The 18,376-nt window shown below is 67.7% G+C and overlaps 1 protein-coding gene across 1 annotated transcript in view; it reads left to right on the top strand.

Annotated features, from left to right (window-relative positions):
* Positions 1-17,767, top strand: part of MORN1 (MORN repeat containing 1) — a 50,505-nt gene extending 32,738 nt beyond the window's left edge. The window contains exons 11-14 of the mRNA XM_012657484.1: positions 6,103-6,236; positions 6,378-6,451; positions 15,064-15,079; positions 17,558-17,767. Of these exons, the coding sequence (XP_012512938.1) occupies positions 6,103-6,236; positions 6,378-6,451; positions 15,064-15,079; positions 17,558-17,767 (434 nt within the window). The remainder of the gene's footprint in view (positions 1-6,102; positions 6,237-6,377; positions 6,452-15,063; positions 15,080-17,557) is intronic.
* Positions 17,768-18,376: the final 609 nt, after the last annotated feature.

Here is an 18,376-nt window from a genome sequence, read left to right as displayed (position 1 = left end):
CACCCACCCACCCGTCCAGGGATGAGGAGGAGGCTGGGCTGGAACCGCTCAGCGGAGGGCTGCGGCAGGGAGGAGGGGCCGAGGGGCAGAAGTGACCTCGGGAGTCTAGGCCCCAGACAGGCTCCAGAGCTCTTGGTGCTGCCAGGCCAGCCGACGGCTCTGGCATCGGTGCTGCTGGGGACCGTGGGTGCAGCGCAGGCGGCACTGGCACCAGCCGTAGTGGCCCCGCTTTCCAGTGCCCCACATGCTGGGGCACTGGGACCCGCATCGGCCCTTGTGCTGGCGGGACCTTGGCCCCCGTGGGCACCTTGGTCATCTGTGGTCAGAGCTTCCCCGCGTCACGGGGCCCACACAGGCTGCCCTGTGTGTCCGTCAGCCACGTGCTGCCTGCAGCCTCTGTCGTGGGTGTGGGGGTGCCAGGCTCGCTGACAGGTTTTGTGCTGGCCCCGTGTCAGAGCGCAGAGGCGAGTCTGACGACGGGGTGTGCCCTGGGGGTGGCAGAGAAGCATCAGCCCAGGTTTGCGAAAGGGGGCTTCGCGGCCCAGCTGAGGCACAGCCCAGAGCGCGTAGCTCTCATCGGAGAAAAGCGCAGGAGCCGCGGCGGGAATTCAGAGGGGGTGTCGGCGAACGGGGTCACCCGTCCTCTGCGCGTCAGCAAGGCCAGCGCTGGGCAGTCCGGCACGCGCGCCGTGGGCCCGGAGGTGGCTCTGCTGAGCAAGGTCCCGGCACCACCTGGGCCCAGCCCTCGCCGCCCCGGGCTCTCGAGGTGGTCGGGTCAGTGGGGCGGCGTCTGACTCGTGAAGTGACAGCCCGTGTCTAGCGTGCCCCGGCTCCAACCCAGCGGTGACATCCCTCGCATCCTCGTTATCGCAGAGACGCACCTTTGGAAAGTCCGGAATTTGAAAACCCCTTAACAAAAGGATAAGCCAGGCCTGGCCCCAGCGCAGGAAGGGCGAGGGCGCCGTCAGCTCCTGCTGTCCCTACGCGGAGCGGCTGCTTCTGGGGCTGGTTCGCAGGCCGGTGCCCCAGCCCTGGGCGCAGACTGTGTGGCGACGGGACAAGGGTCAGTGGCCGACGGGAGCCTTCCCAGGGCCCCTGAGAAACCCCCGGCCCAGCCAGAGCTGGCTCACGGTTTCCGCCTCGATGTGGGTGAGGATGCGCCGGCTGGAAAGGAAGAGTCCCGCAGGCCAGGGAAGGCCCAGCCGCCGGCAAAGCAGTATGACGCCTTGGCCGGAGCTGGCTGTGCCTCAGTTTCCTCACCTGTATAAAGTGGGAGTAGCAAGGTGAGGGTACGTGCGTGTAAACCACACGGAAAGTGCTCAGCAAAGGACCTAGTCCCTGCTCCAGCGCTGAGCAGACTGCAAGGTGAGGGCGAGGAGGGCGGGGAGGTGAGCAGGGCGGGGAGGCGAGGAGGGTCATGGAGGTGAGGAGGGCAGGGAGGGAGGAGGGCGGCGAGGTGAAGCTGGTGGGGAGGTGAGGTTGGAGCCCTGGCCGTGGCCGGAGGGGGATTTGGAGAGCCGCACCAGGCGGGCCTGTGCAGGGAGGACAGCAGCGTGTTGGGACAGGGACAGGCCCTGCCACCCACAGCTGGTGAGGGCGGCACCCCCGCGGTGGACGTCCAGCCCTGAGGACAGCGAGGGGCGGGTGTGTCCCTGAGGGGAGGGACAGTGTGGCGGGAGCCTCGCCTGGGTGTCTGGGCAGCACCCGCAGGCCATGGCAGCCACCTGCCCTCGCACAGTGCTGGGGACATCGGGACCGTCCCACGAGTCCTGCAGACGCACCGGCTGGCTCCACGGCACTCCTGTCCCCTGTCTCTAACGAGCGGAGCTCCTTGGCTAATTGAATCCACTCTTAAAGACTAATGCAGTGTGTCTGGTCACCTCCGGATGAGACCGTGCTGGTCCCCTTAGGGCCAATCACGTTGAATTTTCTGATTGCGCTTAAATGAAGGGAACATTTGCGCCTGTGGCCGGCTCTGCACCCAGGAGGGCCTGGCCCGCCGCGGCCGTTTCGTGGCACGTCCCAGCCCTGCCTGCGTGTTTATTCGGGCGGCTTCTGCGCCGGCTGCCTGGGTGTCCTACACAGGTGACTGGGGAGTCTAATTGAGTCGGCCGTAAAAGGTAATTAATTGGCGCTTCCCTCCTGGAGAGGTCAAGCTGCCCGCTCTGATCCCTGGGGCTGGCGCGGCCTCCCTTTCTCCGGCGTCGCTCTCGAGGTCGCACGGTGACCTTTATCTTGCTGACAAAGCCATAATTGTTGTCATTACTGTCGGCACAATGGCCTCAGAGGTGACTCCTGAGAGCCGGTCGGGCACCTGCCTCCGTGGGTTGGCCCGGGCAGGTGCGGAGCATGGCCTCTGAGGCGGGAGTGTCCCCAGGAAGGTGCCAGGAGCCGCTCCAAGGTCACCTGGGGGCTGTGGCTGGGAGCCTGCCCCACCTGAGTGGCTCCTCTGGACCCGTGGAGCCCAGGATTTGATGACCTCACACCTTCGTCACACGACGCGTCTCGCTGAGCTGATGCCGTGGCCCCGGGGGCGGGTGGTTGTCACTCCCTGGGAGGGGTTTCCCTTGACGGGCCGTCACCCACCTGACTGCGTCTCGGAACCTCGTCTGTTCTCGGAGGCCAGATCTCAGTGCCTTTGGTGGCACTTGCCGCCAGACCTTCCATGGCCTCAGCGTGGCCTGTGGAGTGGGCGACAGGCAAGGCCAGCGCCTGGCTCCGCCACGCCACAGCCAGCAGGTAGGCAGCAGCGACATGCCCAGGTGCCACCGAGGGACACCCGGGAGATGAGACAGGACACTCCCTCTGCCGGGGACAGGCCGAAACGGAGAAAGCAGCGGATCAGGCAGGAGCGGGAACAAGCAAGGCGCGGAGAGAGGCGCTGGCGGGACCCGAGGAGCCGCAGGAGAGGACGAGCCCTGCCTGGGCGCAGAGGGAAGGCTCCGGCCGGGGCAGCGGGCAGAGGCCGTGGGGCCGTGGGCAAGTTGCGGAGAGACGTGGTTGGAGGGTGTGGCCCGTGAGGGCCTCTGGGTGTTTGGAACAGGAGAGGACAAGGTCCCCCCGATGTTTGGAGCCAGCTGTGTCCTGAGAGACAGACGGACTGCCGGGCAGAGCGGGCGCCGAGGGGCCGGGCGGGTCCTGCCCCAGTCATCCAAGCGCAGACGGTGGCCACGCAGCTGCCCGCAGGGAGGACTCGAGAGGTAGCTGGGTGCCCTGCACTGATGGGGCGCCCGTGAAGGGAGGGGGCCTCTCCCGGAAGGGAGGCTGAGCTGGAGGAGGGATCAATGTTGGGCACCCAGAGCCCCATGTGCCGGGCACAGCGTGGAGCTGTGCGGGAAGCTGGGGCTGGCGCCGGGCCCCAGAGGAGGCGGGAGGTGGGGGCTCCTTTGGTGAGGTGGTATTTACACCCACGGGCAGTGAGGGGACCGCCCAAAGCGGGTGTGGACAGAGCAGAGAAGAGGCCAGCCCGCGCCAGGGGCTGCGGCGTCGGAGGCCCAGGGGCCGGAGTGCAGCTGGGGGCCGTGTGGGGCGCTGAGGCCGGGGAGGGTGCGGCGGGGCAGGGGCGGCGTCGGGCGGGCTCGGGTGCAGACGTGTCCTGAAGGCAGAACTGAGGGGCCTTGCTGCTGCAGCAGCCGAGGGGTAAAGGGAGGGGCAGGGGGCTGGCGGCCGACCCCCAGCCTCTGTCTGGGGCGCGACAGGTGGGGGTGGGAATCTCGGGAAGGGCAGTGGCAGATCTGGGGTTACACCTGAGGCCGCGAGAGCAGCAAGTGGAGGTGGCAGGACCGGCAGACGCAGAGCCACCGTGGTCAGGGTGTGGTCGCCACCGTGGGGACCAGGCGCTCCACTCGTGATGGCAAAAGTATCCAGATGGTGCCACCCACGCGGCAGCCGGACCCCCCTCGGAAGGCCCGCCCCACGTGGCCGATGGCCTGGCTCGGGTCAGAGCCTGAGGGAGGGAGAAGTGACAACCCGAGAGAGACACGGCATGGGCTCGTGGGTCGGGTCGAATACGCTGGGTCTAGAAGGTTCCCTCCTAGGACTGGGGACACAATTCCTCTTTCGGTTTAAGGCTGAAACTTCAACCAAACTTGAACTTTAAGCCATTTCTTGCGGGTTTATCTCACCTGCAACAGAAAAGGTCTTGGCCAAGTCAGAGCCTCATTCTCCCGCACCCCCAGGCAGGGGACGGCACAGAGGGGACCCCGCCCGCACAGGCAGGTGGCCCCAAATGCAAACCCACCTAGGCTGACTTCCCCAAATTCCTGCTGTTCTGTGTCCTCTTCCCGAGGTCTGGGGGCAGATGATTTCCGTGACGTCTGTGCTCCCGGGAGGGCGCCGGCACCGCAGCTCTCACGCACCCTGCCTGAGCCGTGGCGTCTCACCAGCTGAGGGGCAGCGATGGCAGAGCCTCCGCCTCGGGGTGGCTGCGAGATCTCGAGAGAACCTGCCTGCGGGTGCCTGGTGCCACGCGGGTGCCTCTTCACGCGGCTCGGTCGGAGCCTCCGGGCCGAGGGAGGCAGGCCCTGGACGGGTGTCCGCACACAGAAACGCCTGCTGGGCCTTCAGATGCATTTCCTGGCGCCCACCTTGCCCCTGGAAATGGCAGGCGGGGGGTCGGGGCCTGAAGCCGCAGTGGCTGTCACATGGACCACGTGTCCTTAGTGCTCCGACCGGGCCACTTGGGAGCAGCCGCTTGCCGAGGGCCCGGGGCTCTGCTTGTCGGGAGGCAGAGCTGGCGTCTTTATCGCCCAAGAGGTGTTGACAAAGGACGTGGTCCAAGGTGGCCCCGCTGGAGTCCACGTGGAAGCTGTCAGTGCGTTGAGAAGCGGAAACGGTGGTGTCAGCAGCAGGGTTCCGGCCGTTGCCCTGGCCGTGAATAGTGCGGGGACAGCAAAAGCTAATGGGGAGAAGAAGGACATTGGCAAAGAGTGTCCTTGCAGGAGGAAAGACTTTGCTTTTTATAACGCACCATAATGATGAAATTAAGACACCTGCGAGAGAAATAATCCTCCCACTGTAATTTGGAAATACTTCTGGGGCCTGGCTCTCCCAGCGCCTCCGCTGGGCTCGGGGAAGGGACATTAATGCCTCCGGCCCCAGGGCCCAGCCAGGGCGCCAAGGAAGGACCACCATTCACGCCCCCGAGGGGCCGGCGCAGGGCCTAGCGTGACGTCCGTCTCCCGGGCTGCCTCCCGCTGCCTCCCGCTGCCTCAGATGAAGTTGACCCCACAGGGCCGTGGGCTGCTGCCCAGCCCCTCACGGGGTCTCTTCCGTTTTCCGATGGAGCTGCTGCCCTGTGGAGACCCTCGTCCGTGGCCAGCGCCCCAGCCCAGGCCTCCCCGTCAGAGCCCCAACCCAGGCAGCTCCAGCCGCTGCCTGCAGACCTCGCCGCGTGCCTCGGCCCCAGCCACTCGGAGGACAGTGGACTCCGACACGTGCGGAGCTTGGGGGTGGGGAGTCCTGCGCCGGCGAGCGTTGAGGGACCACCTCCGGCTCCGCCGACGCCTTTCCTTGTGAAAGCGGCGGAAGGTGGGCGCCGGGGCTGCAGCTCCGCCTGTGAAGGGAAGCCCTCTCCCTCCCGCCTGGGGCCCTGGGGGAGGAGGAAGGGAGACAGCAGGGTGGGCAGGGCGGCCTTGCCGTTCTCGGGTGCCCAAGGACCTCGGGGTCTCCTGGGGCTGTAGCCCCTCACGGGGCTGGAGGGGGGTGCTCGCCGCACTTGCCCAGCTCGGGGCCTGCTCCCTCCGCAGGCTGTGCTCGGAGGGCCTGTCTGGCCTCTGTCCCTGTCTCTCCCCTGGAAGTTGAGCGCCTCAGCCGCAGCGGCTGCAGGGGAGGGGGAGACCCCAGGGCATTGGCCAGCCAGGCACTGTGGGGGCGTCTAGGGACCCCAAGCACACACCCCTGTACACTTGGGCCACCTGGAGGGGCCTGGAGGGGCCAGCACAATGGGGACCCTTGGCCAGGCCCCACCAGGAGATGGGGCAGCCCCGGGCCGCACGGCCGCCACGCTGACCGCCTTGGCCATGGCAGCCGCTCAGAGCAGCCTCAGGAAAGGCTCTTCCAGCCTGAGCTTCAGCAGCGGTCGGACCCCTCCTTTCTCCTCAGCCAGGGCCCGCGCGCCCCACCGTCCTGGGGCCTGCCGGCGAGTGAAGCAAGGCTGGGCAGAGTTCGCGGACATCCTCCTGGGGCCGCCCCCGCCCGGGTACCGCCCCTTCCTGTCCCTGGACAGCCTCTCCCAGGTGAGCACCAAGGCTGGGGGCAATCAGTGCCCACCTGGGCTGCCCCCAACACCCAGGCCACGTGCATCCGGGTGCGCAGGGCAGAGCTCCTGGCCCCTTCTGAGCCTCTGCCCTCTCCCCTCCCCTGTCCCATCCTTCTAGGGGGCAGGCAGCAGGTCCAGAGGCGTCCCTGGGGGGACAACGCCCTCGGGACAGGAGCCGCCAGGAAGCAGCAGGTAGGAGAGGTCAACCCGCTCACGGGCGGTTGGGGGGTTTGCTCTCGCCCGCCACAGCAGGTCATGGGCAGGGCGGCGGGTGCCGACCCCCAGCCTGTGTATCTGTGCACCTCCTGGGTGCTCGTTCACGGCCAGGGCCGCGCTGGGGCACGCCTGCGGGTTCTCGTGGCCTGCGACGCGGAGAACCCATGGGCAAGGGCAGAAGTAGTGGAAGTGCCACCCAGCCCCCGCTTCTGTGGTCTGCAGGGGGGGAGGACCCGGCTCTGTGGGGAGCAGAGGGGCAGGGCTGGGCTGGGCCCCTACAAGGAGCCGAGCTCTTGGCCGACAGCCTCCCTTCCAGATGCACCCACTGGGGCCAGAGGTGGGCGGAGCAGGGGTGTCCTACTTCCTGCAGCCCAGTCACTGCAGGCCCCACTCCCCAGAGTCCTGAGGGAGACTGCAGGGTGGGAGGGGCTGGGGGCTCCCGGAGGAAGATGGCGGTGGCCAGGGCTACGCCGCTGGAGGGCTCACAGGCCTGTCCTGGGCCAGGCTGCGCTGTGGGCACGGCACTCGTCAGGGGCCATAACAAGCTCATTTTACAGAAAAGGAAACTGAGGCACAGGGACTTGAAGTTCAGTAACGTCTCGCCCAAATCGTTCGGGTTATTTGGCAAATCAGAGAGGGCTGCACATCTCGCTGCAGGGAGGCGTGGAGACGCCTGTCCATACCTCTGGGGACACCACCCTCCTTCCCAGCACGGGGCTGGCGTCCCATTGGCCCCACTGGGGTGGAGACGACTCGGCAGGACTGACGCCCAACCGCCCCCCAGACCCGCACCCGCTGGCCCCACAGGTCTTGCAGGGTGTGGTGGGCCCCGCGGAGCCCAGGCGCACTGCCTCGTGTCCCCTGGGGCAGCGTGAGGTTCGTGACCCCGATGGGAGCAGAGTGTGGCCGTGACACAGGCCACAGCCCCTGAGGGAAAGTCCTGCTCTTGGGAGACGCTTCTCCTGAGACAGGGCAAGCACGGGGGCATCGGGCCACGTGGGCCGGGTGGGCGGGGGCTGAGAGCAGGACCCCTCAGATGGCCAGAGGGGAGGGCGGGGCAGGAGCAGAGGAGCCCCCGCGCCAGGTCTCCAGCAAACGGGAGGCTAGGCCTGTGTGCCTGGGACAGCGACCCTCAGGCCGCCCGCTCAGAGGCCTCGTTGCAACAGCCGTGCCAGAGAGCAGGGCTGCGGCAGACACGCGGTGCGTGGGGAAGAGGGGCTGAGTGGCAGAAGGGCCTGCGCCCCCGCGGTGCCACCCGCAAAGCTCCCTGCAATTAGGTTGCTCATCTGCGACGCCGGCGGGCGTGGGGTGAGCGGGAACGCCGGGCTGGCGCGGGCTTGGTGGGCTGACAAGCCTCCGATCCACTCGCGAGGCGGCGCTGGGTACAGCATCCCCAGTGGCAGGTGCCACCCTCCGCGTCACTTGGAGTCACGGTTTGTGAATTAAACCTGAAGGTCGCTTTGCACATTCGCTCGAGGAGCGTAGACAAAGAAACGCCGAGATCCCGCAAGCAGGAGGCTCCACTCGCCCAGGCTCCAACCCGGGACGCACGAGAGCCAGACACGGTGGAGCGGCCAGCGTGCGCGACCCTGCTCAGGGCAGCATCCCTGCTGGCACCGAGGTTGACGGGGACACGTCTCATTTCAGGAAAGGAGGGCTTTTGCCGTCCTCCTGCCGAGAAAAAGGAAGGTGGGGCCCGCTCAGCCCGCGGCCCGGCCAGCGCCCGCAGAGGGGTTTCGTGGCCCTCAAAATCAAACGTCCACAGACTGGGGTTATTGTAACCCGGGGAATGTGGCAGCAGGAGGGGAGTTTGCGGCGGTGAACGGCCCCCCAAGAACATGCGCACGCAAACCCGACGTCGGCCGAGGGGACCAGGGGCCCCCGCGGGGTCCTCGCAGCCACTCCATCCCCTGCCCCTCAGGCCTCCCTGCCCCAGTTGCCTTCCCAGCTCTGTCCCCCACCTCAAGACACCCCCAGCCCTCTGGGTGTTTATGTGACCCCCCAGAGTGTGGGGGACCCTGCCCAGGGCCCCCAGCGTGTGCCCCCGCGCTCCTGTCTCGCCGCAGGCGGGAAGGGCCCCGAGATCTCCCACGGTGCCCCTCGTGCTGGGGGACCCCAGCTCCAGCGCCAGACCTGGCTCTGGGCCCAGAGCGCAGCTCCGGAACCCTAAGAAACCGTCCTTCCCGGCAAGCCGGGCTCCCGCCCGTCCAGCGCCCTCGGCCTCCAGACGTCGGCGTTGGGTCTGCACTCAGGAACCAGCAGGGCCGCGCTGTCTCCCCCAGGCTGGGTCCCACCCCAGGCAGGGCACAGGGCTCAGGGCTCGCTGACTGCGGGCAGGGCCAGGGCAGGGGCGGAAGGGCGGGTGCCGCCAGCACCCTGTGCGCGAGTGGCAGACCCAAGTCGGGGTGCAGGGGGTGCCTGCGGCCGGCTCTCGACGGGTCCTCTGGGCTCAACTGCACCGGCAGGGGCTTGGCGGTCTGTCCCTAACGCCCTGGACTCCCAGGAGAGCCTCAGGTCCGAGACCTCCCTGGCCTCCACCGCCCCCGGCCCCGTGCCCGCAGGGCGTGGATCCGCACGTGCTGCGTCTGCCCAGGGACCGCCCAGGCCTGTCTCAGGGCCCCTCCTGCCGCGGGCTCTGCTGCCTCCTCCGGCTGGGGGTGCCACGAGCACCGCAGGGCCTTTTTTCCCTGGGATGTTCTTGGCCCCCAACACACAGACGCCCCCGTTTCCTCGGGACCCCTGTGACGCAGCTCCCGGGGGCCCCTCTCCCGGCTCTGCCAGGGCCCAGAGGGCTGCAGACCTTCCCGCGGTGGGCGAGAGGCCTCAGGATCTGGGCCTGCTGGGCCTCCCGGCTGCAGGTCCGCCCGGGTCACGCCCTGGGCCACCCTCGGGCTTCTCCAGGCCGGTGGGCGCAGAGCAGCCGCCACCCCTGCGTCACTCCTCAGGACTGCGCGTCCCTTTGTGTCTAGGGCCTGAGGTCTGACTCCCAGTCCCAGGGAGAGGGACGGGGAGGGGCGCACGGCCAAACGTCGGTCAGAGGCTCGGAAGTGCCTCATCCGTGGCAATAGAGCCCAGGGGCACAGGCCACGGACTTGAGGCCACCTGAGAAACCGCCACAGCCCCACTGGCTCACATTTCCACGCTCATCTCAGGGCGATTCCCTCAGCCGCCAAGGAAGCCGGGACTGAGAAGCGAATTGCAAACCCCACACGCTTGTCTCCGGGTTGTCACGGTGAAGTCACCGCCCACGCTGCGAGCTTTGGCCCGATTGTCGCGGTCTGGGGAGGGTGGCCGCCATCCCCCCCGCGGGGACCCGGTGCAGGCTGGCAGTGCTCCTGCAGCCGCTGGTGTCCGTGAGCAGCGGGGTGACCAAGGGTGGCACCGGGAGCCCCATCCAGCCCTGGAAACAGCCACACCCCGGCCATCCCACCTGCCCGCCGGGCCACCAGTGCGTCCTGCCTGCAACCCCTCCAAGCCCACGTGGGCTGTTCAGGAGGCTCCAGACACCAGACGTGGACGAGGAGCCCTCGACGTCCACAGGACGCGGGGTGACACCGCCCTGTGACTCGGGAGCTGTGATTTGCGTAAGAAGGGAGGGTGCTCAGCAGACGCTGCCCTTTGAGACGACTTTCAGGCCTGATTCCGGAATGTCTCTTCTGACTGGGAGACGCTACCTCTGGGCTCCCTACGATGGGGCGTTTCGGTGGACGAAAGTGGCAGAGGGTCCCTCAGACGCCTGCTCCGAGGTCTTTGTGGGCACAGAGGCTGGTGCCCACCTCTGAGAGCCCGGCCGGCTCTGACCCCTGCCCTTGGAGGTTCGGACGACCATTTGCCTGCGGAGACCCCCAACCACCCAGCCCCTCCAGTGAGGTCACACGGGGCAGAGTGCAGTGGAAGGGCCACCGCTGCCCCAGCCTGCGTCATCACGGCCAGTGCCAGCCGGGGTCTGGAGGGGTCGGGAAGGGGCTTCTGTGCCGTCCTCAGAGTCTGCTCCCCAAGTTGCTCCCTCGGCCCGTCCGAGGAGGAGACGGCATGGGTGGGGGGCCCTCCCTGCGGGGGGGAGGGGCTCAGACCAGACGCGCGCCCCGCACATGCCGCCGCCTGTTCCCTGGGAGAGGACGCGTTTCCCAGACGGCCTCCTGCTGCATTCCTGCGGAGGCATTCCAGGCATGTTACGGAATTTCACAACACGACAGAGCCGCGTCCGTTCCTGAACAATGAGAAACTATGTCAGCTGCGGACGCTGGACTTGGTTTCATAAATGTGGCCGTGAACTTGTCCAGCCACATGTGAGAATTCCATGGGGGGGCGGCTCTGGCTGCATGTTCCCCAGAAATCCTAAATCCCACTGCGTGCTTGCGATAGGAAAGCGTAGCCGCCCGCAAGCCGTCAGCCCGCGCTGCAGTCGGATCAGCTGGTGCCGCGTGCGGGAAGTTTGCCGCGATGACCTTGCGCGTAATTGCTCATCGTGGCTCTCGGCAAGGACCGGCCCGCTCCTCGCAGCCCTCCCCCTCCCCGGCTCGGAGAAAAATGGGTTTAATTAAGACTTCCGTGATTAGTCATTTAATCAGTCATTAGGCCAACACAGATGGAGTCAATTTTTTTACTTGAAAAGATAGTTGATGCTCGGAGCCCACACAGCCCCCACCCGGCGTGGGGTCGCGGTGGCTGCTACGTGTCCCGGTCCCCTCGCAAGGCCGCCCGCAGCAGGGGCACTGGCACAGCTCCCGGTGGGGAGACGCCAGCGTCCTGAGTCCCCAGCCACTGGAGCCCGGACACACTGCGGCAGCCGCCCCTCCCTTGCCTGCACCAAGAGGCGGGTCGGGAACAGCCCCGAGCTGGCTGCACCTGACACGCTCTGGGCAGGAGCCGCCGGGGTCAGCGGGTCTGAAAGGGGACAGGGCTTGGTGGCCACGCCCCTTCCTCCAGCCAGGAGCCCTGGTCGTGCGCTGCGGCCAGTGGGGCAGGCCCGGCAGGCGAAGCTGCCCACCCAGCAGATGCGCCAGTCCCGGCCCGGCGGCCGGGCAGCGCAGCCCCAAGGTGGAGGCTCAGCCCCTGGCTGCGGGGTCCCAGGGCCGGGAGGGGCCTCGGCTGCCCGAGCTTGTCCTGGGCGCGGCTTCCAGAAGCTCCTCTGGGTGGGAGTTCAGAGAAAAACAAGAGAAAGGGGTTGACTGGGTTCTTTAGTTCTTTAGAAACTTTTAAAGATTGAAAAGTAAGCCCCGTCTTGTCCAAGCAGGAATAATAAACCAAAGCAGGTGTGAGCACCGGGCGGGAACAGCTGGCCTGCGAATGTGCCCAGGCCCTGGCCGCCCTAATCCCCACACAGCGGGATGTTTCCCGCTTGACACAGCCCTGGAGTAGTAACCCCGCAGATGGGAGGCTGAGGCTGGGGTAGGGGCCGCCATTAACCCTTCCCGCACCTGCTACCAGCGAGAGCCCCTCCCCAGGCAAACCCCCAAACAGACAGCACCCCGCAGGCTCTCCAGGGCCTGATGCCAACTGCCCACTGGGGACAGGGCACCCAGGTGGTCCTCGGCAGTCCCCTCTCCCCCAGGCCTGGGGCCGGGAGTCCCAGCCTTGACCTTCCAGGAGCAGGAAAAGGGTCACAGAACCACCCGCAGCTCCCCAGGCCCAGCGAGGCATGAGCAGAGGGCCCCCCCACCCGGCAGAGACGCACCTGGGGCCACCCCCGCTGCTCCATCTGAGGTCTGAGCCTGTGCCCGTCACTGCCGCTCGCCAGAGAGCACGCGGGCCCCAGCTCCCATCCTGTGGGGTCTACGGAGGAGACAGTTTCCAGCGAGGCCCCGTGTCAGCACAGCCTGCGCCACAAGTCGCTGAACATTCTGATTTGGGGACTTGCACGTGGGCTCTCCGTGGGGGCTGCAGAAAGACCCAGGGCTTCCTCCCACGGCGGCAGGCCAGGGCAGCCACGCCTGCGCCACTGCGCCCCTCGGGACGGCTCTGCCCACCGACGCCGCAACCCGCTCTGGCCCTGGCGGCTCCCAGCTCCCTGAGCCGGCGCATCCGTCACTGCTGGAGGCTGCGTGTGGCCCTCGTTGCCCAGATCTGCACGGACACCCCGGCCCCTGGCCCAGGCCCTGACCGCTCGAGGGGGCTCTCTCCTCCTGGGGCCCAGAGGCCTGAACAGGCCACACAGGGGTCCCCTCGGCCTCGCGCCCCTGGCCGGGCAGCCTCTGGTCGCAGGCCCAGCTCTCAGCTCCCCTGCCCAGGTCAGGGCCCAGGGAAGCCACACCCCAAGGGCCTGCCTGAGGGGGGTCCAGGTTCTGACTGCCAGGACCTGGGGCTGCCAGACTCTCAAATCAAACCCCGCAAGCCCACCCATCCAGACGGGAGTGGCGCGTCCTGCGTCTGCTGGGCTGTGGGGACAGGGTCCCCCGGGCTGACACCCGCTCCCTGGTGCCTCGTGCCACGCTCAGTTGCTTCGGCAGAACCAGGGCCTCGCGCAGGTCCCCAGGGCCCTCGGCTTCGCGGCCTTTGTCCTCCTGAGCCAGGCCCCACAGAAGAGCCGCAGGCGGAGAGCGAGGCTGTGCCGCGTGCCCCCAGCGTGGTGGGCAGCGCTCCAGTGAGGAGTCAGGGCCGCGGGCTCCTTGGGCTGTCCACGCTCAGACACCGCGGGTGGGGCTTTGTGGCTTCTCGGGGCACCTGCCCCAGGAAAGGTGCAGGCAGGAGGCCACCAAAGCCACAAGCCCTCAGGAAAGGGGGGACACGGCCTCCGGAGCACTAGGCCACTCCTCAGACAAACGAGTTCACGGACAGGTGGCTCTGGTCACCCCTCACAGGCCCAGCCGAGAGGGAGCGGGACGTGTCACCTTGCTGGTCTTGCAGAGCTGGTGCCCCTGGGATCCCGGTGGGTGCCCTGGCCCCGGGCCACGGCTGCTGCCAGCGCCTCCCACTCTGGGGCCCCGGACTCGGACTATCCAACCTCATCTCCCGTCTGCGCAGCTTCTAGACACCTCACCAACGGCTCTCGCTGGCCGCGGCCCCGGCCTGAGGCCCGCAGTGGAGCCCCACGGCCTGCGCGCTGTCACCCGTGCGGCTCTGTAAACAAAGCGCCGTCCACAGCTCTGCAACCGGCCGAGTGAGCGAGTGACGCTCCGTGCCCCGTAAACAGTCCCCAAGCAACACCTGGGGTCAGGCCCCATGGCGTCATCCAGCCTGAGGTCCAGGCCGCCTGTGCCTTCACCCGGCTCCCAAGACACTGACCCGATGCTGGGCCAGGCCCCGGAGGCCAGCGAGGAGCAGGACTGGTCGGTGGGGGCGGCCGCGGGGCCATGTGGAGAGCAGGACCCACTCAGGCTGGCGGCCACGTGGCTCCTGGGCCAAGACGAGGCCCGTTTCCCCTCAAAATGAAGTAATTTTAAAGTCCTTTGTCTCTGCCGCCCACAGGACGCCTGCGGTATTTAAGTCAGTTGAGGGGAGCCCTGGGCTCTGCCCCCAGCTCCCCGTTGGCTGTTGGCCAACTCAGGCCACAGACGACAGGAAATGGCCAACCACGGGGGCAGGGGTGAGGCTACAGGATGGCTCCAGGTCCACGGGGTGGGTGGTTCAGGACAAAGCCCCACCCGGCACACCCGGGGCCTCATGCGACCCGGACTGTGCATCTCACGGCCGGACAGTTCGGGGGGGTGTCCCCTCCAAGCCAGCCCCTCGTCCTTGGAGCAGGGGGCGCAGAAGAGGCACCTGCCAGGGGGTCAGCTTCACCGTGTGTGGTGGCCATGCTTCCTCACGTCCCCAGGCCACCTGCTTCCCAACCCAGATCCTTCCTGGCAATGACCCTTCCCCGGCCAGCTGCTCCTCCAGGGCCCCGCTGGGGCAAAGGCCATCACTAGCTACAGACCAGACACCTAAAGGGCGGTCGCCCCCAGGACGGCCTCAGGGCAGGAGCTGCACCTGCTCAGGAGCCAGGGCAGGGGCCTCAGGGGTAGCTGTGGCCAGAATGGGGCCTCCACCCTCAGACTCGGAGCCGCCTCTAGATTGGGAGGCCCTGGGGCAGGACCACTGCCTCCTTCCTTCTCACCTGCTCCCAGGTGACACTGGCCTTTCATCCCTCCGCGAGGCACAGAGCCCCCCACGGCTCTGCCCCTGACAGAGCCCCCCATGGTCACTTCTTGCTGGCGTCTCCTAGAAAGTTCTGTGCATCGCTGTTTGCTGAAGGCTCCAGATTCCACTGGCCCTCCGGAATCTTCCCCGCTTTCCCAAGGCCACAGCCCGTCTGCGTGACGCGGCAGCAGGCTGTGGAGCGGGGTGGTTGGCTCCGTCCCTGCACGTGGCACATCAGGACCCAGGGTTTGCTCAGCGAGGTGCGGACTGAGGGGCAGAGGTCTGGGGCACAGGCTGCTGGAGGACTCTCCGGGCTTGGGGGGCACAGCCGCGGCCAGGGGTGTGAGCGCGCTGCCCCTCAGAGGACGGCAGTCACACCTGCGCCGGCCCGTGGCCCAGGCTCCATGGGCCTCTGCTGTCCGAGGGCTGCACGTGGGCCCTGGAGCCGCTGGCCCCGGTTTGGGCTGCGGACGTGGCACCCGAGGGCCCCGGGCAGGGCGTTCAGGGGCCTCCTCTTCTTCCCACAGGCCCCGCGGGACTGCAGTGGCAGAGCTGGCGGCAGCGCTCCCGGGTAGGTAGGCAGCTGTCCTCCGCGATCCGACCCCATCGCCGTCTGCGTCGGTGTCTGGAGAGGCGACGGCTGGGTGGCTGGCGCAGTCAGCCCAGGGCTGTCGGGTGGGTGCTGGCCGGGGTAGGTGGCGGACGGCCTGGACCCGAAGGCCCTGGGGTAGGGGATGTGGGAGCAGCACGGCCCTCCCAGGGGCCTGGCGGGGAAGGGGCCACCGCTGGGGGCTGGGGGGGCAGAGAGTTCGAAATCCGGCAGAGTCACAGCACTTGATGTGGGGAATGTTCCAGAAAGGAGGCGAGTGGTGGGAAAGGCACAGCAGGAACGGAGGCCTTGGGTGGCCGAGGGGCTCATCACTATGGCCTCAAGGCTGTCCCTACAGGGCCTGGTCGGCCTTGGGAGAGCCCAGTGTGGGCAGGAGTGTGGCGGGCCAGGGCGAGTGGCTGCAGGGGCTTGGACGGAGACCCCTGGCTGGGGGCCCCCGTCCCGGAGCTCAGCCAGGAGCCTGGTGCCCTGAGCCAGACCCCGACCCCCCAGAGCCCGGGGGCAGAGTACCCGAACGTCCCAGCCAAACAGCCTTGCTCCCATGGTGGGACGTGGCACCGGGCAGCTGACAGGGGTCACGTGGAGAGCAGGTGCCTCTCCCTCCCCTTGGCCAGCACACGACCCTTGTTCTGGCATCTTGGGGTCCCGGCTGGAAGCTGCAGGCCTCGAGGCCCACGTCTCACCGTTGACCCCTCAGGCGGCCAGGAGAGCTGGCGGAGCCCCTGCAGCCGGGAGAGACAGGGCCAAGAGCTCGTCCCCAGGCCTTCGGGCCCCTGCTGGCCGCAGCCTGAAAGGTCCTTGTGTGGGGGGAAGAGCCAGAGCTCTGGGCAATGTCCCTGGCTGTCTCCCACACCATCTCCCTCAGCCGTCTGCTGCCCGCCCAGCACCCCCAGCACCCTGGCAGGAGCAGGTGGGCCGGGGGGAGGAGGGTCCCCCTGCCCTAGTTGGGAGGGGCTGGCACCTCCCATCCCGGCTTTGACTGGCATCAGCCAGATCCTGGCACCTCTCCGGGCACAACCCTGGCCGAAGGGGGGGGCATCACTGGCCGGGGGATTATTTGCAAGGCTGTGGCCACCCTTAGGGGTGGTGAGGGGCGAGCAGGGATCCGACTGGGGGGCCCCAGAGGGCTAAGCTGGAGAATGGCCAAGTGTCTGGGGCAAGAGCTGGCCCGAGGGGACACCGGGCCCGCGGCCCATGGCTGGCCCACGTGGCTGTCGGGGCCGGCCTGCCACAGGGCTGCCACTAGCGAGAGCCCCTGCCACCGGCCCCTATGTGACGGGAGATGGGCCTGCGGAGTGGGGTCAGCTCAGGCCTGTGGCCTGGGCCCCAGCCGCTGCCCGCTGAGCTCACACGGCTCCCCAAGCCAGCCGCCTTGGCCGCCAGTTGGTTTAGCTGTGTTCTTGGGAACACCTAGAAACCGGCTGCTTGGAAACACTGCGGCGTTGCCATGCACGGCTGTTCCTCCAGGCCCGCCAGCCAGCCGGCCCTGGTGCCCGGGGCTGCGCCCGCACCGCCAGACCTCGGAACGCGTGGCCCCTCGCAGGGCCTCCGGACACCCGCCCCTGCCCCCCGCGTGGTTTGTTCTGGAGGAACTGACTCTGGGCCAAGCAAACTCCTCCCGGCCGAGGCCGCGCTGCTCTTGTCGGGCCCAGGAAGGCCCCGGCGTCCAGCCCTGGCCCAGCCCGGCCAGGGAGCAGCCGTTTCCCGCCGGGTGGCGCGAGCCCCTCCTGCCCCGCTCCAGCAGCGGCCGCATTCCTGCGTGAGCCCGGGCCGGCCCGGGATGCTTTTTCCATGCTCCGGTGCCAGCCCCTGCAGGCTCGGGGGAGGGGGAGAAGACAGTTTCTATGGCAACCTCACTTTTTGTTATTTCTTATTTTCTTTTTTATGGTTTCTCCAACTTTGAAGCTCTCCAGACGGTTTACAGACTGTGAAAGGAAAAGCACTTTTCCTTCTTTCCCGAGAGGCCGCAGGGCCGCCCCGGGCTCCACCCAGAGAGCCCTGCCCGGCCCCTTCCCCACTGCCGGCCGGGCGGGGGCTTCGACAGCAAACCCGGGGCACCAGGCCCTCAGAGGTTTAGTTATTTTAAAAAAAAATTTAAAGGAAATGAATTATTTTTTTTCCTAAAAAGGTAGGAAAGTATTTGCAAAAGAACCCTCTACCCAGCCACGCAGCTCAGGGACCAGGAGCAGCCACGTGTCCATCCTCTCCTGACACCACGGCCCGGCTCTGCCTCCACGACACCCGAGTCTGTGGCTGGGCCCATGGCCTGAGGTCAGAGGTGGTTCCCTTCACCTAAAACCCATTACTCACCTAGAATGACCGTGCACCCCGTGCCTCAGGAGGGCAGCAGCCTGGTCCCATAGTCACCGTGCCGGGGCGGGGGACAGAGCTGAGGCCGTGGCCTCTGGGAGGCTGAGGACCGGCCCCGTGTGTCTCTTGCAGGCGAGTATGTGGTCCTGGTCCACGACGTGACCGCTCCTCCGTTCCTGGGCCGCACGCTGCCCACCGCCTGCAAACACCTGCGGGTATTGGCGCAGGGGGTCGGCCAGCGGCCCCACGTCCCCGAGGAAGGCCCCAAAGCCGCCCACGGACACAGCCCAGTGTCGGCAGTGCCTCCGTGACGTCGCGTCTGCTCGGGAGGCCACCTTCACTTTCAACGGAAGGGACACTGCCTCTGCTTCCAGGGCCCGCCCGTGTCCCCAGCAGCCAGAGCCGCGCTGGGGTGAGGGGACCTTGGGCGCCCCACAGAGCCCCACGGCCACTGCCTGGAATAAACCCTCGGCGACAACCACAGAGCGCACTCTCGGTGGGGCCTTGACGTGACAGGGAGGCCACACGCCGGGGAGGCGGGCAGGGCCCCCACTCTGCGCCGAGCCCTGGGAAGACTGGGGTCCAGCGGGATGCTCGTAGGGGCTCGTCTCAGCGCCTCCAGGCCGGGCCCACGGGAGTCGCCCCGACACCTCGGGCCGCAGGCTGCTCCCCCGCACTGTCCCAGGCCCAGCCCAGGTCTGGGCCGGAATCTGCCAGGGGGCTGGGAGGGGTCTCCGGCCCCCGCCTCAGAGCCCTGCAGCGGAGCCCGGCGCCGCGAGTCGCCATGAAGCCCGGCTGTGGGACGCACACACGTGGGAAGCGCGAGGCAGTGAGAACGCGGTCAGCTTCCCGCCGTGTTGCCTGCCTGCCTGGCGCCCCACCCTGCGCTGGCAGAGGAGCTCAGCAGGGACCTTGCAGCT

The sequence above is a fragment of the Propithecus coquereli genome, unplaced genomic scaffold (genome assembly GCF_000956105.1).
Source record: "Propithecus coquereli isolate 6110/MARCELLA unplaced genomic scaffold, Pcoq_1.0 Scaffold544, whole genome shotgun sequence".
Classification (NCBI taxonomy): domain Eukaryota; kingdom Metazoa; phylum Chordata; class Mammalia; order Primates; family Indriidae; genus Propithecus; species Propithecus coquereli.
This window is presented reverse-complemented; position numbering and strand designations above follow the sequence as displayed.